Genomic DNA, 23,635 nt, shown 5'->3' on the forward strand with positions numbered 1-23,635 from the left:
CAAATTCCTGGCTCTACCACCCATTTTAAGAAATTCAGAATCCTTTTCCATTGTCTTTAGTCTCTCTAGAGTATGCAACCAGCTTTCAAATTTTTAAATTTTTAGCTGAGACATTCATACCGTCAGGCGAGTGTATGCTCCTCGGTTCTGTCTCGTCACAACAAAGATTTGGAGTGACGGACATTAAAGCCCTCGGTGAGTCACAGCTCCCGGGTCTTGGGCAGACCGTGTTATAGCTCTCAGGTCTTGAACAGACCATGATATAGCTCTTAGACAAATCAGTGTTACAGCTCTGTGTTACAGCTCTATTTTACTTAGAAAATAGCAGGAAAATCCATTCTCGAGGCATGAGGACATGTCGACCCACAGATGTGAAGAGAAGAGTGTCCCAGCGCGCAGGGGAGAGAGAGAGAGAGAGAGAGACCCCTTTCCCTTTGGCTCCTCTTTTTATATATCTTTTCTTCCCCCCTGGGCCTGCCCTATGTAAACTGGGCTAGCCAGGAGTGCTGCTTGTTCTACCTGAGGTCCTCACTCCAGTCCTTGGACCTTCCATTGTTCTATTTTCATGGGCTTTTCCCTTCCTTGTCTTTTAGCCACCGCCATTCTGGACTCCTGTTTCCTATTCTAACTACCTAACAATACCAAAACTAAATTTGGATCATTCACACTGCATTTTCACTAATCCTAGCAGAGTGCAATGCTACCTACTAGAATGAGTTCCATCCACACTAGGCATTCCTGGGCCACTTCAGTCTTGTTTTTCTCTACACCTAATACTAGGCCCTCAACACAACTTAACAAGCACAATATTTATTCACTATCAAACACCTGTCTCAGAGTATTTGTTTCAGGGACTTCCTCACTTCTCTCTCACCTCATTCCTGCCAGTGCCTCTAGCCTGTCTTCATAAACAAGACAAACACTTGGCATTAGCTCACCACCTATCCTTTTTTCCCTTCAAAAGATGTCTTTACAGCATCTTGTTCTTTCCTTAATCTTGGATGTAATTACATCAGTCATCTTCTCTGAAAGTAATTAAGCACTCTACTTTAAATCAGTGATTCTGAAGTGGAAAGTGAATAGGGAAACATATCAGAATCAGTAAGGGAAGATGTTTTTGAAATTATATAGACTCATGGCTACAGTGTGGTCTCTTACTGATCATTATTCTGTCTCTTCAGTGTGCTGGAGAGAAAGGGAACTTTGGTAGACTTCTAAGATGCTATATTTTTTGACCTAGGTAGTGTTATACGATGTTCAGTTTTTAACCATTTTTTATACTGTACATGTGCATTCTATGCACTGTTGAGTGTGTAATCATTTCATTATTTAAAAAATCAAATCACGTAACCGTTTCCCTGTTAGATGTGCAGGCATGTATTATCTCAAAAGCCAGATTATATTCTCAAAGGGCAAAAAAGTAGTCCCAAAGAAAATTACTTAGAATGTAAAATATATACAATGACTGTATCTTCATTACAGATTTCACAGCAAAAAAAAGACATCTTTTAAAAACATCCAACCCTGGTATTCATTTAAAGATGAGATATCCTACACCCTTCCCATTTAAAGTGAGATGGTTTTCCTCTACTCTACTCAGCCCTTAATATCATTTGCTAGCACTTTGGTAAGTCAAAATAAATGGCTTACCAACAAGCAATATTGTCTAGTTCAAAATGTTTCATTTTAATCCCAGTAATTTTAAAAGCTCCTTAAAAATAATTAAAGAAACTTTGCATACCAATATTATTTGTGGATAAATACCCACATCATCATCACCATGGCTGGAACATCCATAGCATTTACCGTATATTAAGATCTTTACCTGTTACGGATTCATTTAATATTCAGCACTCTGAAATGAATATTGCTACTGCCTCCATTTTACACATGAACAATCTGATATACAGAGACATTCAATAATGTGTCTAAGTAAAAAACAGAAAAGCTTGCATGGGAATGATAAACCCAAATTCAGAAATGATTTTTAAAAGCAGAATTGTATATGTGACCCACAGTTTAAATAAAGGTTCAGTTCTTCACGCTATCTTTATGTATTTCCTTTAAGTTTAATTCAAACTTAACTGAACAATCCAATAGACACATGGAGTGTATATCAGAGAAGCAATGTAACTAGAACACATTTATGCCATCCCCACAGTTCACTCTTACACTCACACTCATTAGACATTTACCAGCTACCTAGTAAGTACAACCAGGGACTGGATACAAAGACAAATATGACATAGTCGCTGCCCATAGGAAATCTATAGTATGGTAAAGGGAAGAGAAAACAAACAGAAATTTATCAATGCATCAGAATTTGTCATAATCCTGTATCTTCAGTCTGAGTCTAAGATTTCTGTCTTTCTGTTTAAGATTTCAGAAAGACAGTTCTTGGTTGATACCATCATAGTCTACTGGTTCAAACTGTACCAGACCAATATTATCGGCCTTATGTAAGAGCTTATTAGAAATGCAAATTTCTGAACCTCCACTCCAGGCCCACAAAATCAGGAACTCTGGCGTGGGGCCCATTAACCTGTTTTAACAAGCGCTTATAATGATTCTGATGCACATCAGAGTTTGAAAACCACTGCTGTAGCCTTATCAGAACATAAACTAGATTGAATTCTATTAGACATAATAATGTTCACCTGTCTACTCTGAGACTGTTCTAAACCTTAATAACCATATGGACTGTTCCCAACCTAAGGATATATTTTTCAAGAAAGTCCAAGGAGACACTAGCAATACCATGGTCTCCAGAATGTCCTAGAATTAAAAAATGATGAGCATGGAGGAAAAATTTCTAAATAAATAGTGCATATTCAGCTCGAGTCCCACCCTAATGTCATAACAGGATCACAAACAAATCATAACCAAGGCAATGCTAAATTGCAAATTAGTGATCCCTGAATTAAATGTTTATTTCTGACAGCAATCTCATCCCAAATTACTGTTGTCAGATTAAAAATAAAACATTCTCAACTACTTATTACCTGAAACTTGAATCTGAACAGAAGAAAATTTATTTTAACAAGGGGAAACTTAGAATTTGAAGAATTCAGAAAATTAAATTTGAAATATCCCATGCCTCATGTTTCACTTATATAACAAAGACAGGATTATTAAAATAAGCATGTATTGCTTGAAATTTCTCCCTTTTATAATCTCACATGACTTTTAAAATTCCCAGGTCCAATTTCCAATAGTTCTTAAATAAAAACCCACAAATGTGTCCAAAGTTTTAGTTAAAAGGAAATGCTGTTAATAAAAAGGCATATCATGCATTGATTTGCTTTTTCTTTAATCAAAGAGACAGACTGACTATGGTTAAGACTTTGCTGTCATCTCTTCCTGATTCTAAATAGGATAAGAAACACTTAGGTAAATATATAAAGACAGAGAATTAAAGAAAAAAGGTGCTACTAGTACAGTTATAAGTAAAAAGAATTCCTTTATAAATCAAATAACTGTCACTTCCCTACTCCAACGATCAAAAAAGGACTGTCTTAACTTTTAAGTTGGTCAGAGATAGACTGCTTTGGTTTCTCAAAATTACTGCCAGTGATACTCAAAATTATTCCCAGTGAGTTTTTACCTTTTCACTCTGAACAATTTTTCTGAACTATTTTTGATAGTTTTAGCTTGAAAACAATGCATGTACCAGCATCATAATCTCTAAAAGCAAAACTTCATACATGAATGCTTTATACGAATTCAAATAATGAGCTTTAAGGTTTATACACACACACACATGCGATCTGTTTTTTCTACTGTAGATTTACTGTCCAACTGCCCATGAGCCACACAGTTCCTAATCTACTTATATTTCAAGATGGGAAAACATTAGGTCATAACAAAAATCTTCAAAGGGTCATTCCTTCTCCTACTATCCCAAAATTTTACAAAGAGATGTGCACCGACCCTAACTACAAGTTTCTACACATATCAATCACATTTTGCTTTCTGGGCCCACATATCTAGTGGGTCCAGAAAAGACCTAAAATAGGACGAACAAACAACAAAAGAGAAACAATGCCCAAGAAATACAATGTAAAAAAGTTGTATTAAATCTTACCTCTTTAGGACACTGATTTTTGCAACAACTCAAGAGATTCTTTTCATTTACATCAGCTGTGGTTATTTTTCTAAAAAGATGAGAGGAAGTTTTAATGACAGTCAAAGCAAAGTCCGTTTTATAGTATGGTTTTTCTAAAAACAGCTCACAATTTCAAACAGCAATGCAATAAGCTTATCAGAAAAACTTTTTTCAGTTGATTCTGGATTAAGCTATTTATTAATGTTAGAAAATGATTTAAAATCATTCATTTAATTCACTTAAAATCAGTTAGTTCACTTAAAATCAGTCTGTGCTTTTATATCTGATGCAGGGGGTAACTCTGAAGACATAAACATCAATGAATAAAACTACTTTCTAACAAAGAGCTGAACAGTAGATAGATGAGTCAGTAACCAATGACAATCTAAAAATCCCCATAATACATATCCCACTTTTCTCTTCCCTATTACCTTTCTTCTCTTTTCCTTTATTCTTTCTTTTCCAATTCCCTTCACTAGACATAATTGCTAAAATACACTGTAAGTTTAGCCTCACTAATGTTAAAACTATTATCTTAAGTATATATATCAAATTAGCTAAAACCTGTACCCTAGATAACACAGGCAATTTTCTTGACAAAGTTTCATGTAACAATAACATAGTTTTTATACTGGCTCTACAACTAAAGTTTTCACACTGGCTCTATATTTTCATTCTTACAGGTAAAGTGCTCCCCTCTGAACTTAAAGAGGTAATATTATTTTGTTCCTGTTTCTCTATAATTAGAAACAAGTTTTTCAAGGCCTGTATCTTTTATAACTAATTTCTACAGAAGAAACTGCATGAAGCAGAAAATGACTAAAAGGAAAAGATGACTTATGAAATGGAAAGTAAATGAAATTATCAGAAAAAATACTGAGACTGAAGAATTCTGTATAAAAACATGGATTCAAGAAAAGGAAAAAAGAACTCAATAGCTGTGGTAATGGAAACCACTTCCAATCCATCTACCTCCAAACATTTCTACCCAAAATCATTCAGCTCATTAATAACAATCACCGAAATTCCATGATGTCAGCAAAACTAGAAGATAGAAATTTCTACAAATTGCAAATGACCTGTAAGTAGACAAATAAACACCAACTCCTAGCAGAGCTATTTCTCAAGCTCCCATAGCAAATCTTTACAGACAGCTTGGTAGAGTTCTGGAAAAAATGAGAGATGTACCAAGAAGAAAAAGTCCACCACAAATGTAAAAATACTGAAAAAGTCTTGGTAAATCAAAGCAAGAGAAGACACTTTTAAAAAGTAGGCAAGAATCAAGGAGCCAGTGTCAGAAAGGCAATGCTTTGTGGAAGAAGGTAAAAAGAGAAGGTGTCCTTTGGAGACCATATGACAAAGGAAAAAGAAGCAAGAGGGGTAAATTTAGGACACTGCAAGACCAAAGAAAACAAATTCTTGGGACATTCCTGGCAGTCCAATGATTAAGATTCCATGCTTCCACTGCAAGGGGCATGGGTTTGATCCCTGGCTGAGGAACTAAGATTCACAGAGGGCACAGTCCCAAAAAAGGAAAAAAGAAAACAGCCTCTTTTCATTCAGTAACACTCATTAATAAAGCAAAATTTTCCTCCTAACTCTTCTTACAAAATTTCTAAAACTAAAAATTGTAATTTTTTAATTTCAACAAAATATTTTTAGTATTTGAAAAGAATAAAATCTGACTTCCCCATTTAAGTGGGAGAAGGAAATGGCAACCCACTCCGGTATTCCTGCCTGGACAATCCTGTGGACAGAGGAGCCTGGAGGGCTGCTGTCCATGGGGTCACACAGAGTCGGACATGACTGAAGCAATTTAGCATACATGCATGCATTGGAGAAGGAAATGGAAACCCACTCCAGTATTTTTGCCTGGAGAATCCCAGGGACAAAGGAGCCTGGTGGGCTACCGTCTCTGGGGTCACAAAGAGTTGGACACGACTAAAGCGACTTAGCAGCAGCAGAGTATAAGTAACAAAAATATTTTTAAGAAACTATCAGCATTTACTCTGGCCACCTGATGTGAAGATGACTCACTGGAAAACACCTTGATGCTGGGAAAGATTGAAGGCAGGAGGAGAAGGGGAAGACAGAGGATGAGATGGCTGGATGGCATCACTGACTCGATGGACGTGAGTCTGAGCAAGCTCCAGGAGTTGGTGATGGACAGGTAAGCCTGGTGTGCTGCAGTCCATGGGGTCACAAAGAGTAGGAGACAACTGAGCAACTAAACTGATTACCATTTTTCTGTATGGTAATGTATGGTCCAAAAAGTCAGAAATAAACTCATATTCCCAAATTTAATCTGAGTAAAATATAAAAATCTCACTTTACAGACTTAAGTGAAATGGTTAATTATGTCAGAGCATCATTAAACAGAAAAAAAATGAAAAAAATTTTTTCCTCCACATAATCCACAAGCAAAAACTTGCATGTTTAAGTAAGGAAAATATAGAAGTCATATCCTAGTATGATAATAGCCATAACAGTAACGTCTGCAATAAACAAAAGCCTACCTTTTAAATCTACGATTTAAAAATTGTGCCTAAGTAACTATACGCAAGTCAACTTTGAACCAACAAAACCCTAGCTGACACTGGTATTTGAACAATTTGCTATAGGAGTGCTTCTGCTGTTTTTCTAAAAGCAAGTTTTTTCCTAACAAAATCTTACATGAAATACCCAAATGGAAAAAAGAGAATTTCCCTGATTAAGATCAAGGTAAAGTATCTGGAAGGTGAAACAGCCTACATTTCTTCCTTCCAGATCTCTACCGGAAAATCAAGGCCTCCAGCCTCTAAGGACCACACTGAAAAAATATTCCTTAAAGTACTGTATTAAAGGTTCTGAATTATAAAAAAGATAACAGTTAAAATGGCTGGTAAAACAAGAGTATTTCTTCAGTCTACTTACCTACATTCCACATAAAGACTTGTGATCTTGCAGTGACATTTTATTCTAAGCATCTGAACACATGGAGGGCACTCTCCAGGGTGACATGGCAGGACACACGGATGAGGACAACCTGATGGCCGTGATTTAGAGCACCCTTCTTCACAGTGAAGGCATTCTGGGCCAGCCTGGTAAGTACCAGGAAATACATCACTGAAATACAGAAATCTAACATTTCTATACAGCTAAACCTATAAAATGTATATATCTACATCTGCAGCTCTCAGAAATTCAGTTAATAAAATGGTGCTATGCTTTCACTCTTCTAAAAATATTCAAATGAATAACAGCAAGATTATCAATAGGACCATTACTCACAAAGATTTTTGTCTGCCAACCTCATTTGATCAAACTGCTTCACCTTTAAAATGGACTAGATTACACGAAGCTTTCCTACTAAAATGTAAATTACTTCCTAGTCAGTGGTGGGGGGTGGGGGGGAAACAGTAAAAGCTTACCAATTTCCACTCAAGAAGTATGACCATCATCTAACTAAAGAAATCAACGCACTGTTAACACACAAATAAAAATCACCAAAGCATTCAATGTTCTAGGAATGTTAATTGCATCTGGCCAAGGAGAAACACATACAGAAGGGAGAGAAAATGACTAGCAGTCTAATTTATTTTTTAATGCACTTCAGTAAGACAAGATTAAATTACATTTACAAATAAATGGACCTTAATGTAGCTCAACAAAGTACCTCTTTTGTAATCATGGCTGAACTTGGAAATGATAATAAAAATGTTTAACCCTCATAACTTAGTATCCATGTCAGTTCAGTTCAGTTCAGTAGCTCAGTCATGTCCGACTCTTTGCAACCCCATGAATCACAGCACGCCAGGCCTCCCTGTCCATCACCATCTCCCAGAGTTCACTCAAACTCACATCCATCGAGTCGGTGATGCCACCCAGCCATCTCATCCTCTGTCGTCCCCTTCTCCTTCTGCCTCCAATCCCTCCCAGCATCAGAGTCTTTTCCAGTAAGTCAACTCTTCGCATGAGGTGGCCAAAGTACTGGAGTTTCAGCTTTGGCATCAGTCCTTCCAAAGAACACCCAGAACTGATCTCCTCCAGAACGGACTGGTTGGATCTCCTTGCAGTCCAAGGGACTCTCAAGAGTCTTCTCCAACACCACAGTTCAAAAGCATCAATTCTTCGGCGCTCAGCTTTCTTCACAGTCCAAATCTTGCATCCATACATGACCACTGGAAAAACCACAGCCTTGACTAGATGGACCTTTGTTGGCAAAGTAATGTCTCTGCTTTTGAATATGCTGTCTAGGTTGGTCATAACTTTCCTTCCAAGGAGTAAGCGTCTTTTAATTTCATGGCTGCAATCACCATCTGCAGTGATTTTGGAGCCCAGAAAAATAAAGTCAGCCACTGATTCCACTGTTTCCCCATCTATTTGCCATGAAGTGATGGGACCAGATGCCATGATCTTCGTTTTCTGAATGCTGAGCTTTAAGCCAACTTTTTCACTCTCCTCTTTCACTTTCATCAAGAGGCTTTTTAGTTCCTCTTCACTTTCTGCCATAAGGGTGGTGTCATCTGCATATCTGAGGTTATTAATATTTCTCCCGGCAATCTTGATTCCAGCTTGTGCTTCTTCCAGCCCAGCGTTTCTCATGATGTACTCTGCATATAAGTTAAATAAGCAGGGTGACAATATACAGCCTTGATGTACTCCTTTTCCTATTTGCACAGTATCCATGTCAATTGCTCTCCTTTATTCATGTGAAATGCTAGGCTGGATGAAGCACAAGCTGGATCAAGATTGCCAGGAGAAATATCAATAACCTCAGATATGCAGATGACACGACCCTTATGGCAGAAAGTGAAGAGGAACTAAAGAGCCTCTTAATGAAAGAGAATGAAAAAGTTGGCTTAAAATTCAACATTCAAAAAGCTAAGATGATGCCATCCAATCCCATCACTTAATGGCAAACAGATGGGGAAACAATGGAATCAGTGACAAACTATTTTCTTGGGCTCCAAAACTACCATAAATGGTGACTGCACCCATGATTTTAAAAGACGTTTGCTCCTTACATGAAAAGCTATGATAAACCTGGATAGCATATTAAAAAGCCAGAGACATTACTTTGCCAACAAAGGTCTATATAGTCAAAGCTATGGTTTTTCCAATAGTCACGTATGGATGTGAGAGTTGGACTATAAAGAAGGCTGAGCGTAGAAGAATTGGTGTTTTTGAACTGTGGTGTTGGAGAAGACTCTTGAGAGTCCCTTGGACAACAAGGAGATCAAATCAGTCCATCCTAAAGGAAATCTATCCTGAATATTCATTGGAAGTACTGGTGCTGAAGCTAAAACTCCAATACTTCGGCCACCTGACACAAAGAGCCGACTCATTGGAAAAGACCCTGATGCTGGGGAAGACTGAAGGCAGGGGAAGAAAGGGACAGAGGACGAGATGGTTGGATGGCATCACTGACTCAATGGACGTGAGTTTGAGCAAGCTCCAGGAGTTAGTGATGGACTGGGAAGCCTGGCGTGCTGTGGTCCATGGGGTCGCAAAGAGTCGGACACGACTGAATAACAACCAACACAAACTCAGTTCTTTAGTAGATACATATTAGTTAAATTATTAAATTACTAGACCAGAGAGGTCTAATAATTTATTGAGCATCTCTATGTCTTTTTTAATTGACATAAAATTCTAATCTATTTTTGACATGCAGGATTACAAAGAAAAAGTGTTTCAATTATCAAACATTCCTCTATAATTTCTTTTTTAAAAAAATACATATTAACTTATTCCATTAATACTTATTCAGCATTATGTGCCAGGTATTGTCTCATATACTGGGAATATGCAAGATTGGAGAGGGTTCCTGGCCCAAGAAATTTATATTTAAGTAGGGGACTATAAAGAACTTGTAACAGAATATTTTCATATATACTGAGAAAAGATAAAGCAGAACCTATAGGAGACTCAATTGAAATGTTACAGTAAAGAATTTTAAAAGTTTCTGAATTATTTAATTTTCAATACATAAATTAGAATGATTACAAAGTTATCTTCCAAAATAATTTTCATTCACGCACACTGCAGTAGCCTTCCCTGAATGTGAGACAGGGATGAACTTGTAGCTACATCGAGAAGAATTGCACATAACTTATAACTCGTATTTTGCCAGAGCAATTCACTGCCTAGGAAGCCATGTCAAGTAATCCAAGGTAACTGTAATTCCCCACTTCCTTAAATGAATTTTTTCTGACTCAGTTGATATTCTGGCCATACATCATACATCAGCTATTCTCTAAAGAGATTCTGAATCATTATATTAGTTTGATTTTATAAGTCCAGGATCTTCCTCATTTTATCATGACAATATTTTTACTAAGGATCAAGGTATAGCTCGATGAAAAAATTATAAACAATACAAGTTACATATATATTTACACACGAAAAAGAATATACTACAGACATTTATGTTGCCATGTATTATAATTACCAAATCAAAGATCAAAACATCTAACAATGCAAGAGAAATTTTCAATAACACAATTCATATAATAATTTAAACATGTTAATGTAACATTACTTAGTAATGAAGCTTAAAAATGTTTGACTTATTCCTTATTAAGCACACTACTAAATTAGGATTCTCTACAAAATGGACACCTAAGAAAAAACACTATTTAAAAAAAAAATTTTATATTATTTGAAATTTGATTAGCTACATTTGTTTTTCTATGTAAAATGGCAATTTTTAGACTTTTTTTTAAGGTTGATATCACATATGCTTGTAAAATGCTAATTTTAGTAAACCTCACACAATTTACACATATCCCATATTTGTGATGTTATTTACTGCCAACAGAGAATTTCTTAAAATCGTGAACATCGCCTACTACCAATTTTAGAGTTAAAAAACAGCTGAGAGCAAATGCTCCAGACAAAACTTTGAGATATAAACGGATAGCAGTAGAGGTGATACTGCCGCTATTGTCTAAAAAGGACAATTTCTGTACTTTTATCATAAAATCAAATCCTATGTATTAACACAGGTACAGCATGTAAAGAGTACCAAAGGAAAAGTCGTATTATTTTGAGCTAGCACAAAGATACAGAGACATATACGCCAAGTGTTAAAGCTGGTTGTCTTAGGAAAAGCAAGGAAGGAGAAGGGATGAGGGCAAGAAAAGAGAGAAGAAATTATAGCAAAATATTTATGGCATAATTATTAAAAGAAAGTGTTTTAAGCATATCATAACCATGTATACATTCAATCCAAGGACATTACCTTTTTTTTGTCAGTGCAGGAATCTGTTTCAGTTACTTTGTGACACTCTTTCATACATGTATGATTCTGACAGGTTAAGGTTCGTCCGCAAGCTCTTTTACAAGAATAAGGTCCTACAGCATGACATGGTAGAGGGCTCACCTTAAAATTTAAGAAAAAAAGGAAAATTAGCAATATACACCAGAGAAGGCAATGGCAACCCACTCCAGTACTCTTGCCTGGAAAATCCCATGGAAGGAGGAACCTGATAGGCTGCAGTCCATGCGGTCGCTAAGAGTAAGACACGACTGAACATCTTCACTTTCACTTTTTACTTTCATACAATTGGAGAAGGAAATGGCAACCCACTCCAGTGTTCTTGCCTGGAGAATCCCAGGGACGGGGGAGCCTGGTGGGCTGCTGTCTATGGGGTTGCACAGAGTCAGACACGACTGAAGCAACTTAGCAGCAGCAGCAACGTACACACATACACAGCCTACTGGAAGCATGTTTCCAAAATGATTGTTATTCATTTGAGAACAAGTTCTATCTGATATATTTCATTAATAATTACTATCAAAATCAAAGTAATCTATCAAAAAAAAATCCAAGGAATGAATGCCAAAAAGCAAAATATCCTATTCCTAAAAGGGAAACTCAACAATATAATGCTTCTGTAGTGAATGCATATTCATAGGCTAATTCTCAAATAAAAGCACTGTATATTTTTGAATACTTAGTAGACAAACTCGTATACTCTTTAGAGCACTAAAAAGACAATACATTGACTTTGTTATTTCTAATACCCATCATATAGAAGAGGAATATATTAATAGATTGTAAGCTTTAGTTAAAGCTTGTGCCTGTAACTCACCTCATGTTTTCCAAGACATTCCCTATAAGAAAAAAAATGAAAACATTATACATTCTTCAAAAAGAATATTTTTAAAGCAAAGATGCTAACTCTACTGGTTTTTAAATTAACAAAAAATAAACACATATGGAAATAATAAGTGATTACAGAAAGATTCCAGGATACAAAGTTAATATACAAAAGCCAACTGCTGAACTGGAATTTGAAATTAAAAACACACCACCATTTACATCAGGGCTTCCCTGATAGCTCAGTTGGTAAAGAATCCACCTGCAATGCAGGAGACCCCAGTTCGATTCCTGGGTCAGGAAGATCCACTGGAGAAGGGATAGGCTACCCACTCCAGTATTCTTGGGCTTCCCTTATGGCTCAGCTAGTAAAGAATCCGCCTGCAACACGGGAGACCTGGGTTCAATCCCTGGATTGGGAGATCCCCTGGAGCAGGGAAAGGGTACCCACTCCAGTATTCTGGCCTAGAGAATTCCATGGACTGTATAGTCCATGGGGTCACAAAGAGTAGGACACGACTGAGCAACTTTCACTTTCACCATTTATACTATCACACAGAAAAATGAAATACTTAAGATATAAATCTAACAAAATAAATAATAAGATCTATATGAAGAAAACTATAAAACACTGATTAAAGAAATAAAAGTAGACCTAAATATATGAAGAGATATTTCATGTTCATCTTTAGAAAGGTGCAATGCTGTTAAATGTCACTTCTTCCCAACTTCATCTAGATTCAACACAATTACAATCAAAATCCCAGCAAGTTATTTTGTGGATATCAACAAACTGATTCTACGATCTTTATGGAAAAACAAAAAAACCCAGGATAGCCAACACAGTACTGAAGAACAGAGGCAAAGAGCTGACACTACCCAACATCAAGCCTTATTATAAGGCTACAGTGATTAAGATAGTATGGTATTAGTGAAAGAACAGACAAACACATCAATGGAACAAACAGAGAGCCCAGAAACAGACTCACACAAAGATAGTCGATTGATCTTTGACAAAGGAGAAAGGCAATTAAACGATGAAAGGACAGACTTTTCAGCATATGGCTGGTGCTGGAACAAAGGAACATCTACATGGAAAAAAATACAAACAGACTTTACAACTTTCTGAAGTTACGTCAAAATGGATCAAAGACCTAAATGTGAAACGCAAAACTATAAAACACAGGAGAAGATCTAGGTGACCTTGAGTTTGGTGATGACTTTTTAAATACAACACCAAAAGCACAATCCAGGAAAGAAAAATGGCTAAGTTGGACTTCATTAAACCCAAAACATCTGCTCTGCCATAATCACTTAAATAAGAACACTTAAATGAAAAGATAAGCCACAGACTGGGAGAAAATATTTGGAAAAACACAGCTGGTAAAGGACTTTTATGCAGAATATAAAAGAACTCTTAAAATTCAATAATAATAAGTCAAACAACTCAATTAAATCAATGGGCAAGATCTGAACAGAGGACACTTTATATATATACAAATGGCAACTGAGCATATGAAAAGATGTTCAACATCATTTACCATTAAAGAACTGCCAATTAAAACAGCAATAAGATGTTGCTATTACTACACACCCATTAGGACAGCTAAAATTCAAAACACTGACAATAATATTTGCTGGTAAGGATGCAGGGCAAAGGGAACTCTCACTCACTGCTGGAGAGAATGCAAAATGGCGCTCTCATATAGGTAAACATAGGTCTACCATATGATCCAGAATCAGCACTCCTAAACATTTACCCAAATGAGTTGAAAGCATATGACCACAAAAAACTTACACATGAACGTTTACAGCAGCTTTCTTCATAACTGCTACAACTTCGACAACCAAAATGTCCTTCAATAGGTGAATGAATAAACAAACTGTGGTACAATGGAATATTGCTTAGCAATAAAAAGAAATGAGCCATCAAACCATAAATAGACATACAGGAAATTAAATGTAAATTATTAAGTGCAACATGCTAAAAAGGCTATATACTGTAGGATTCCAACTACAGGACAATTTGAAAAAGGAAGAATTCCAGAGACAGTAAAAGAAAGAAAAAGATGAACAGTTTCCAGGGGCTTGAGGGACAGGCAGGTGAGGGATGAACAAGTGTAGCACAGGATGTTTTTAGGGCAGTGAAACTATTCTGATGCAGGCAGGACATTATGCACATACAACTGAAAAAGTATATCCTAATGTAAACTATAAACTTTAGTTAATAACAATGTATCAGTATCAGTTCCTCAGCTGTAAAAAATTCTGCTCTAAGAAAGAAATTATATTACCTGGATAGTTCATGTGACAAATAATAAATTTCAACATATACCTCATAATAATAATTATGTTACACATGCCACTGAAAAAGCATTATGTCAGAGTTAGAAAGACCTTTATATATATGTTTTTGGTTTTTAAACTGAGATAAAATTCACATGCCATAAAGTTTACACTTTTAAAGAATTCCACACTAATGTATTAATAACAGGGGAAACTGTGTGTGAATGGCAGGAAAACAAGACCTCTTTGTACTTTCTGTGAAATTCTCCTGCAAACCTAAAAAGTCATCTTTTAAAAAAAGTCTATTTAAAAAAACAAAACAAATATTTTATATCCCTTTCGAGAGACTAGTTTAGAAATTGTCATGTGATCCAACTCTGGCCAATGAAAAGTGAAAAGAATTTTATTATGGGAAAAATTTCCTCAGTCTTAAAAGAAAAGGATGGCTGAAGGCACAAATATCTTCCATTTCTCCCTTTGGAAACTTCACTAACTGGATGGGAAGTTTATCAGAAAGGAAAATAGCCAGAGAGCAAAGACTATATAAAGGGTACAAAGTAAGGACAAAATTTGGGCCCTCAATGAGGTATCTGAATTAATCAGATTAACCAACTAGGAAGCAGTTCTAACACCAGTCTAACTGTGCAAGAAATAAATGTTACCATGTTGCTTTTAATTTAGAGTTTCTGTTACTTGAAGCTAAAGGCACCCTAAATGATACAGCACATATTATATATATTATACATACATATTCAGAATTCTTATACCACACGGCCAAATTATTATCAAATGTAATGTTATTTTTAACAAGAGGACAAGAAAACAAAAACACTGTACAATAATAAGAAATTATATTGCCTTGATAATTCATGTGACAAGTAATATTTTTAATATATACTTTACAATAATTTTGTTATGCATGTTACTAAAAAATCATATCAGTGTTAGAAGGATCTTTATACATGTTCTTCTCCTTTTTAAAACTGAGATAAAATTCACATACCATAGAATGTAGACTTTTAAAGAGTACAATTCAGAGGTGTTTAGTGTACTCACATGGTTGTGTAACTAAAATCACCATGACTTAATCCTAGAATATTTTTATGACCCAAAGAGAAGCCGTGAAACAATCAGAATCATTCTCCATGGTCTCCTATCCCCAGACTCTGCAACCACTAACCTACTTTCTGTCTCTATGGATTTGCCTACTATGGACATTTCATATAAATGTATTATGTGGCCTTCAGTGTCTAGCTTCTTTCATTTATTTTTTTTTTTTTTTTAAACTTTACAATATTGTATTGGTTTTGCCAAATATCGAAATGAATCCACCACAGGTATACATGTGTTCCCCATCCTGAAACCTCCTCCCTCCCCATACCATCCCTCTGGGTCGTCCCAGTGCACCAGCCCCAAGCATCCAGTATCGTGCATCGAACCTGGACTGGTGACTCATTCCACATATGATATTTTACGTATTTCAATGCCATTCTCCCAAATCATCCCACCCTCTCCCTCTCCCACAGAGTCCAAAAGACTGTTCTATATATCAGTGTCTATTTTGCTGTCTCGTACACCGGGTTATTGTTACCATCTTTCTAAATTCCATATATATGTGTTAGTATACTCTATTGGTGTTTTTCTTTCTGGCTTACTTCACCCTGTATAATAGGCTCCAGTTTCATCCACCTTATTAGAACTGATTCAAATGTATTCTTTTTAATGACTGAGTAATACTCCATTGTGTATATGTACCACTGCTTTCTTATCCATTCATCTGATGATGGACATCTAGGTTGCTTCCATGTCCTGGCTATTATAAACAGTACTGCGATGAACATTGGGGTACACGTGTTTCTTTCATTTCTGGTTTCCTCAGTGTGTACGCCCAGCAGTGGGATTGCTGGATCATAAGGCAGTTCTATTTCCAGTTTTTTAAGGAATCTCCACACTGTTCTCCATAGTGGCTGTACTAGTTTGCATTCCCACCAACAGTGTAAGAGGGTTCCCTTTTCTCCACACCCTCTCCAGCATTTACTGCTTGTAGACTTTTGGATCACAGCCATTCTGACTGGCGTGAAATGGTACCTTATAGTGGTTTTGATTTTCATTTCTCTGATAATGAGTGATGTTGAGCATCTTTTCAAGTGTTTGTTAGCCTTCTGTATGTCTTCTTTGGAGAAATGTCTATTTAGTTCTTTGGCCCATTTTTTGATTGTGTCATTTATTTTTCTGGAATTGAGCTGTTGGAGTTGCTTGTATATTTTTGAGATTAGTTGTTTGTCAGTTGCTTCATTTGCTATTATTTTCTCCCATTCTGAAGGCTGTCTTTTCACCTTGCTTATAGTTTCCTTTGTTGTGCAAAAGCTTTTAAGTTTAATTAGGTCCCATTTGTTTATTTTTGCTTTTATTTCCAATATTCTGGGAAGTGGGTCATAGAGGACGCTGCTGTGATGTATGTCGGAGAGGGTTTTGGCTATGTTCTCCTCTAGGAGTTTTATAGTTTCTGGTCTTATGTTTAGATCTTTAATCCATTTTGAGTTTATTTTTGTGTATGGTGTTAGAAAGTGTTCTAGTTTCATTCTTTTACAAGTGGTTGACCAGTTTTCCCAGCACCACTTGTTAAAGAGAGTCTTTAATCCATTGTATATTCTTGTCTCCTTTGTCAAAGATAAGGTGTCCATATGTGTGTGGATTTATCTCTGGGCTTTCTATTTTGTTCCATTGATCTATATTTCTGTCTTTGTGCCAGTACCATACTGTCTTGATGACTGTGGCTTTGTAATAGAGCCTGAAGTCAGGTAGGTTGATTCCTCCAGTTCCATTCTTCTTTCTCAAGATCGCTTTGGCTATTTGAGGTTTTTTGTATTTCCATACAAATTGTGAAATTATTTGTTCTAGCTCTGTGAAGAATACTGTTGGTAGCTTGATAGGGATTGCATTGAATCTATAAATTGCTTTGGATAGTATACTCATTTTCACTATACTGATTCTTCTGATCCATGAACATGGTACATTTTCCATCTATTAGTGTCCTCTTTGATTTCTTTCACCAGTGTTTTATAGTTGTCTATATATAGGTCTTTAGTTTCTTTAGGTAGATATATTCCTAAGTATTTTATTCTTTTTGTTGCAATGGTGAATGGAATTGTTTCCTTAATTTCTCTTTCTGTTTTCTCATTATTAGTGTATAGGAATGCAAGGGGTTTGTGTGTGTTGATATTATATCCTGCAACTTTACTATGGTCATTGATTAGTTCTAGTAATTTTCTGGTGGAGTCTTTAGGGTTTTCTAAAGGATCAGAGGATCATGTCATCTGCAAACAGTGAGAGTTTACTTCTTCTTTTCCAATTTGGATTCCTTTTATTTCTTTTTCTGCTCTGATTGCTGTGGCCAAAACTTCCAAAACTATGTTGAATAATAATGGTGAAAGTGGGCACCCTTGTCTTGTTCCTGACTTTAGGGGAAATGCTTTCAATTTTTCACCATTGAGGATAATGTTTGCTGTGGGTTTGTCATATATAGCTTTTATTATGTTGAGGTATGTTCCTTCTATTCCTGCTTTCTGGAGAGTTTTTATCATAAATGGGTGTTGAATTTTGTCAAAGGCTTTCTCTGCATCTATTGAGATAATCATATGGTTTTTATTTTTCAATTTGTTAATGTGGTGTATTACACTGATTGATTTGCAGATATTGAAGAATCCTTGCATCCCTGGGATAAAGCCCACTTGGTCATGGTGTATGATCTTTTTAATGTGTTGTTGGATTCTGATTGCTAGAATTTTGTTAAGGATTTTTGCATCTATGTTCATCAGTGATATTTGCCTGTAGTTTTCTTTTTTTGTGGGATCTTTGTCAGGTTTTGGTATTAGGGTGATGGTGGCCTCATAGAATGAGTTTGGAAGTTTACTTTCCTCTGCAATTTTCTGGAAGAGTTTGAGTAGGATAGGTGTTAGCTCTTTTCTAAATTTTTGGTAGAATTCAGCTGTGAAGCCATCTGGACCTGGGCTTTTGTTTGCTGGAAGATTTTTGATTACAGTTTCAATTTCCGTGCCTGTGATGGGTCTGTTAAGATTTTCTATTTCTTCCTCGTTCAGTTTTGGAAAGTTGTACTTTTCTAAGAATTTGTCCATTTCTTCCACGTTGTCCATTTTATTGGCATATAATTGTTGATAGTAGTTTCTTATGATCCTTTGTATTTCTGTGTTGTCTGTTGTGATCTCTCCAGTTCCACTTCTAATTTTATTGATTTGATTTTTCTCCCTTTGTTTCTTGATGAGTCTGGCTAATGGTCTGTCAATTTTATTTATCCTTTCAAAGAACCAGCTTTTGGCTTTGTTGATTTTTGCTATGGTCTCTTCTGTTTCTTTTGCATTTATTTCTGCCCTAATTTTTAAGATTTCTTTCCTTCTACTAACCCTGGGGTTCTTCATTTCTTCCTTTTCTGGGTGGTTTAGGTGTAGAGTTAGGTTACTTATTTGACTTTTTTTTTTGTTTCTTGAGGTATGCCTGTATTGCTATGAACTTTCCCCTTAGGACTGCTTTTACAGCGTCCCACAGGTTTTGGGTTGTTGTGTTTTCATTTTCATTCGTTTCTATGCAAATTTTGATTTCTTTTTTGATTTCTTCTGTGATTTGTTGGTTATTCAGCAGCGTGTTGTTCAGCCTCCATATGTTGGAATTTTTAATAGTTTTTCTCCTGTAATTGAGATCTAATCTTACTGCATTGTGGTCAAAAAAGATGCTTGGAATGATCTCAATTGTTTTGAATTTACCAAGGCTAGATTTATGGCCCAGGATGTGATCTATCCTGGAGAAGGTTCCATGTGCACTTGAGAAAAAGGTGAAATTCATTGTTTTGGGATGAAATGTCCTATAGATATCAATTATGTCTAACTGGTCTATTGTATCGTTTAAAGTTTGTGTTTCCTTGTTAATTTTCTGTTTAGTTGATCTATCCATAGGTGTGAGTGGGGTATTAAAGTCTCCCACTATTATTGTGTTATTGTTAATTTCTCCTTTCACACTTGTTAGCATTTTTCTTACATATTGCGGTGCTCCCGTGTTGGGTGCATATATATTTATAATTGTTATATCTTCTTCTTGGATTGATCCTTTGATCATTATGTAGTGACCGTCTTTGTCTCTTTTCACAGCCTTTGTTTTAAAGTCTATTTTATCTGATATGAGTATTGCTACTCCTGCTTTCTTTTGGTCCCTATTTGCATGGAAAATCTTTTTCCAGCTCTTCACTTTCAGTCTGTATGTGTCCCCTGTTTTGAGGTGGGTCTCTTGTAGACAGCATATGTAGGGGTCTTGTTTTTGTATCCATTCAGCCAGTCTTTGTCTTTTGGTTGGGGCATTCAACCCATTTACGTTTAAGGTAATTATTGATAAATGATCCCATTGTCATTTACTTTATTGTTTTGGGTTCAAATTTATACATCCTTTTTGTGCTTCCTGTCTAGAGAATATCCTTTAGTATTTGTTGGAGAGCTGGTTTGGTGGTGCTGAATTCTCTCAGCTTTTGCTTGTCTGTAAAGCTTTTGATTTCTCCTTCATATTTGAATGAGATCCTTGCTGGGTACAGTAATCTGGGCTGTAGGTTATTTTCTTTCATCACTTTAAGTACGTCTTGCCATTCCCTCCTTGAAGAGTTTCTACTGAAAGATCAGCTGTTATCCTTATGGGAATTCCTTTGTGGCTTCTTTCATTTAGAATGAAAATTTTTCAAGGTTCAGCCATGTAACATGGAAATATATCAAAAAATCATGCATTTTTATGGCTGAATCATATTCCATTGTTTGTTGTGGTCCACACAGTCAAAGGCTTTGGCATAGTCAATAAAGTAGGTAATTTTCCAACACTCTCTTGCTTTTTGGATGATCCAATGCATGTTGGCAATTTGATCTCTGGTTCTCTGCCTTTTCTAAAACCAACTTAAACATCTGAAAGTTCATGGTTCACGTACTGTTGGAAGCCTGGCTTGGAGAATTTTGAGCATTACTTTACTAGCGTGTGAGATGAGTGCAATTGTGCAGTAGTTTGAGCATTCTTTGGAACTGGAATGAAAACTGACCTTTTCCAGTCCTGTGGCCACTGCTGAGTTTTCTAAATTTGCTGGCATTTTGAGTCCAGCACTTTCACAGCATCACCTTTTAGGATTTGAAATGGATCAACTGGAATTCCATCACCTCCACTAGCTTTGTTCATAGTGATGCTTCCTCAGGCCCACTGGACTTCGCATTCCAGGATGTCTGGCTCTAGATGAGTGATCACAACATCATGATTATCTGGGTCTTTAAGATCTTTTTTGTGCAGTTCTGTGTATTCTTGCCACCTCTTCTTAATATCTTCTGCTTCTGTTAGGTCCATATCATTTCTGTCCTTTATTGACCCCATCTTTGCATGAAATGTTCCTTGGTATCCCTAATTTTCTTGAAGAGATCTCTAGTCTTTCCCATTCTATTGTTTTCCTCTATTTCTTTGCACTGATCACTGAGGAAGGCTTTCTTACCTCTCCTTGCTATTCTTTGGAACTATGCATTCAAATGGGTATATCTTTCCTTTTCTCCTATGCCTTTCGCTTCTCTTCTATTCACAGCTATCTGTAAGGCCTCCTCAGACAACCATTTCGCCTTTTTGCATTTCTTTTTCTTGGGGATGGTCTTGATCACAGCCTCCTGTACAATGTCACGAACCTCTGTCCATAGTCCATCAGGCACTCTATCAGATCTAATCCCTTGAATCTATTTGTCACTTCCACTGTATAACAGTAAGGGATTTGATTTAGGTCAAACCTGAATGGTCTAGTGGTTTTCCCCCTACTTTCTTCAATTTAAGTCTGAATTTGGCAATAAGGAGTTCATGGTCTGTGCCATAGTCAGCTCCCGGTCTTGCTTTTGCTGACTGTATAGAACTTCTCCATCTTTGGCTACAAAAAATATAATCAATCTGATTTTGGTATTGACCATCTGGTGATGTCCATGTGTAGAGTCTTCTCTTGTGTTGTTGGAAGAGGATGTTTGCTATGACCAGTGCATTCTCTTGGCAAAACTATTAGCCTTTCACCTGTTTCATTCTGTACTCCAAGGCCAAATTTGCCTGTTACTCCAGGTGTTTCTTCACTCCCTACTTTTGCATTCCAATCCCCTATAATGAAAAGGACATCTGTTTTGGCTGTTAGTTCTAGGTCTTGTAGGTCTTCATAGAACTGTTCAACTTCAGCTTCTTCAGCATTACTGGTCAGGGCGTAGATTTGGATTACTGTGATACTGAATTGTTTGCCTTGTAAACAAACAGAAATCATTCTGTCATTTTTGAGATTGCATCCAAGTACTGCATTTCAGACTCTTGTTGACTATGATGGCTATTCCATTTCTTCTAAGGGATTCTTGTCCATAGTAGTAGATATAATGGTTATGTTAGTTAAATTCACCCATTCCAGTCCATTTTAGTTCACTGATTCCTAGAATGTCAACGTTCACTCTTGCCATCTCCTGTTTGAACACTTCCAATGTGCCTTGATTCATGGACCTAACATTCCAGGTTCCTATGCAATATTGCTCTTTACAGCATCAGACTTTACTTCCATGACCAGTTACATCCACAACTGGGTATTATTTTTGCTTTGGCTCCGTCTCTTCATTCTTTCTGGAGTTATTTCTCTACTGATCTCCAGTAGCATATTGGGCACCTACCAACCTGGGGAGTTCATCTTTCAGTGTCCTATCTTTTTGCCTTTTCATACTGTTCATGGGGTTCTCAAGGCAAGAATACTGAAGTGGTTTGCCATTCCCTTTTCCAGTGGACCACGGTTTGTCAGAACTCTTCACCAAGACCCATCCATCTTGGGTGGCCTTACATGGCATGGCTTATAAGTTTCATTGAGTCAGACAAGGCTGTGGTCCATGTGATCAGACTGGTTAGTTTTCTGTGATTGTGGTTTTCAGTCTGTCTGCCCTCTGATGGAGAAGGGTAAGAGGCTTATGGAAGCTTCCTGATGGGGGAGACTGACTGAGGGGGAAATTGGGTCTAGTTCTGATGGGCAGGGCCCTATTCAGTAAATCTTTAATCCAATTTTCTGTTGATGGGTGGGGCTGTGTTTCCTCCCTGTTATTTACCTGGGGCCAGCCTATGGTGGAAGTAATGAAGATAATGGCGACCTCCTTCAAAAGGTCCCATGCATACTGCTACACTGAGTGCCCCTAGCCCTGCAGCAGGCCACTGCTGACCCACACCTCCGCCAGAGACTCCTAGACATTCACGAGCAAGTCTACTTCTGCTTTATTGACTATGCCAAAGCCTTTGACTGTGTGGATCAAAACAACTGCAAAACATTCTTAAAGAGATGGGAATACCAGACCACCTGACCTACCTCTTGAGAAATTGTATGCAGGTCAGGAAGCAACAGTTAGAACTGGACATGGAACAACAGACTGGTTCCAAATAGGAAAATGAGTACATCAAGGCTGTACATTGGCACCCTGCTTATTTAACTTATATGCAGAGTACATCATGAGAAACGCTGGGCCGGAAGAAGCACAAGCTGGAAACAAAATTGCCAGGAGAAATATCAATAACAGCAGATACGCAAATGACACCACTCTTATGGCAGAAAGTGAAGAAGAACTAAAGAGCCTCTTAATGAAAGTGAAAGAGGAGAGTGAAAAAGTTGGCTTAAAACTCAACATTCAGAAAACAAAGATCATGGCATCTGGTCCCATCACTTCACAGCAAATAGATGGGGAAACAATGGATACAGTAACAGGCTTTATTTTGGGGGGCTCCAAAATCATTGCAGATGGTGATTGCAGCCGTGAAATTAAAAGACGCTTGCTCCTTGGAAGAAAAGCTATGACCAACCTAGATAACATATTCAAAAGCAGAGAATTACTTTGCCAACAAAGGTCTGTCTAGTCAAAGCTATGGTTTTTCCAGTAGTCATGTATGAATGTGAGAGTTGGACTATAAAGAAAGCTGAGCACCAAAGAATTGATGCTTTTGAACTGTGGTGTTGGAGAAGACTCTTGAGAGTGCCTTGGACTGCAAGGAGATCCAACCAGTCCATCCTAAAGGAAATCAGTCCTGAATATTCATTGGAAGAACTGATGCTGAAGCTGAAACTCCAATACTTTGGCCACCTGATGCGAAGA

At 36.9% G+C, this 23,635-nt stretch overlaps 1 protein-coding gene across 5 annotated transcripts in view; it reads right to left on the reverse strand.

The window, feature by feature from the left end:
- NFXL1 (nuclear transcription factor, X-box binding like 1) overlaps nucleotides 1-23,635 on the reverse strand; it is a 61,925-nt gene that overhangs the window by 11,861 nt on the left and 26,429 nt on the right. For all 5 annotated transcript variants that reach the window (XM_070372357.1, XM_070372358.1, XM_070372359.1 and 2 more), the window contains exons 16-19: nucleotides 12,184-12,205; nucleotides 11,331-11,471; nucleotides 7,019-7,185; nucleotides 4,085-4,154 (exon numbers count right to left, since the gene is read on the reverse strand). In XM_070372357.1, coding sequence (XP_070228458.1) covers nucleotides 4,085-4,154; nucleotides 7,019-7,185; nucleotides 11,331-11,471; nucleotides 12,184-12,205 — 400 coding nt within the window. The remainder of the gene's footprint in view (nucleotides 1-4,084; nucleotides 4,155-7,018; nucleotides 7,186-11,330; nucleotides 11,472-12,183; nucleotides 12,206-23,635) is intronic.

Source organism: Bos mutus, chromosome 6 (genome assembly GCF_027580195.1).
Source record: "Bos mutus isolate GX-2022 chromosome 6, NWIPB_WYAK_1.1, whole genome shotgun sequence".
In the NCBI taxonomy this organism is placed as follows: Eukaryota; Metazoa; Chordata; class Mammalia; order Artiodactyla; family Bovidae; genus Bos; species Bos mutus.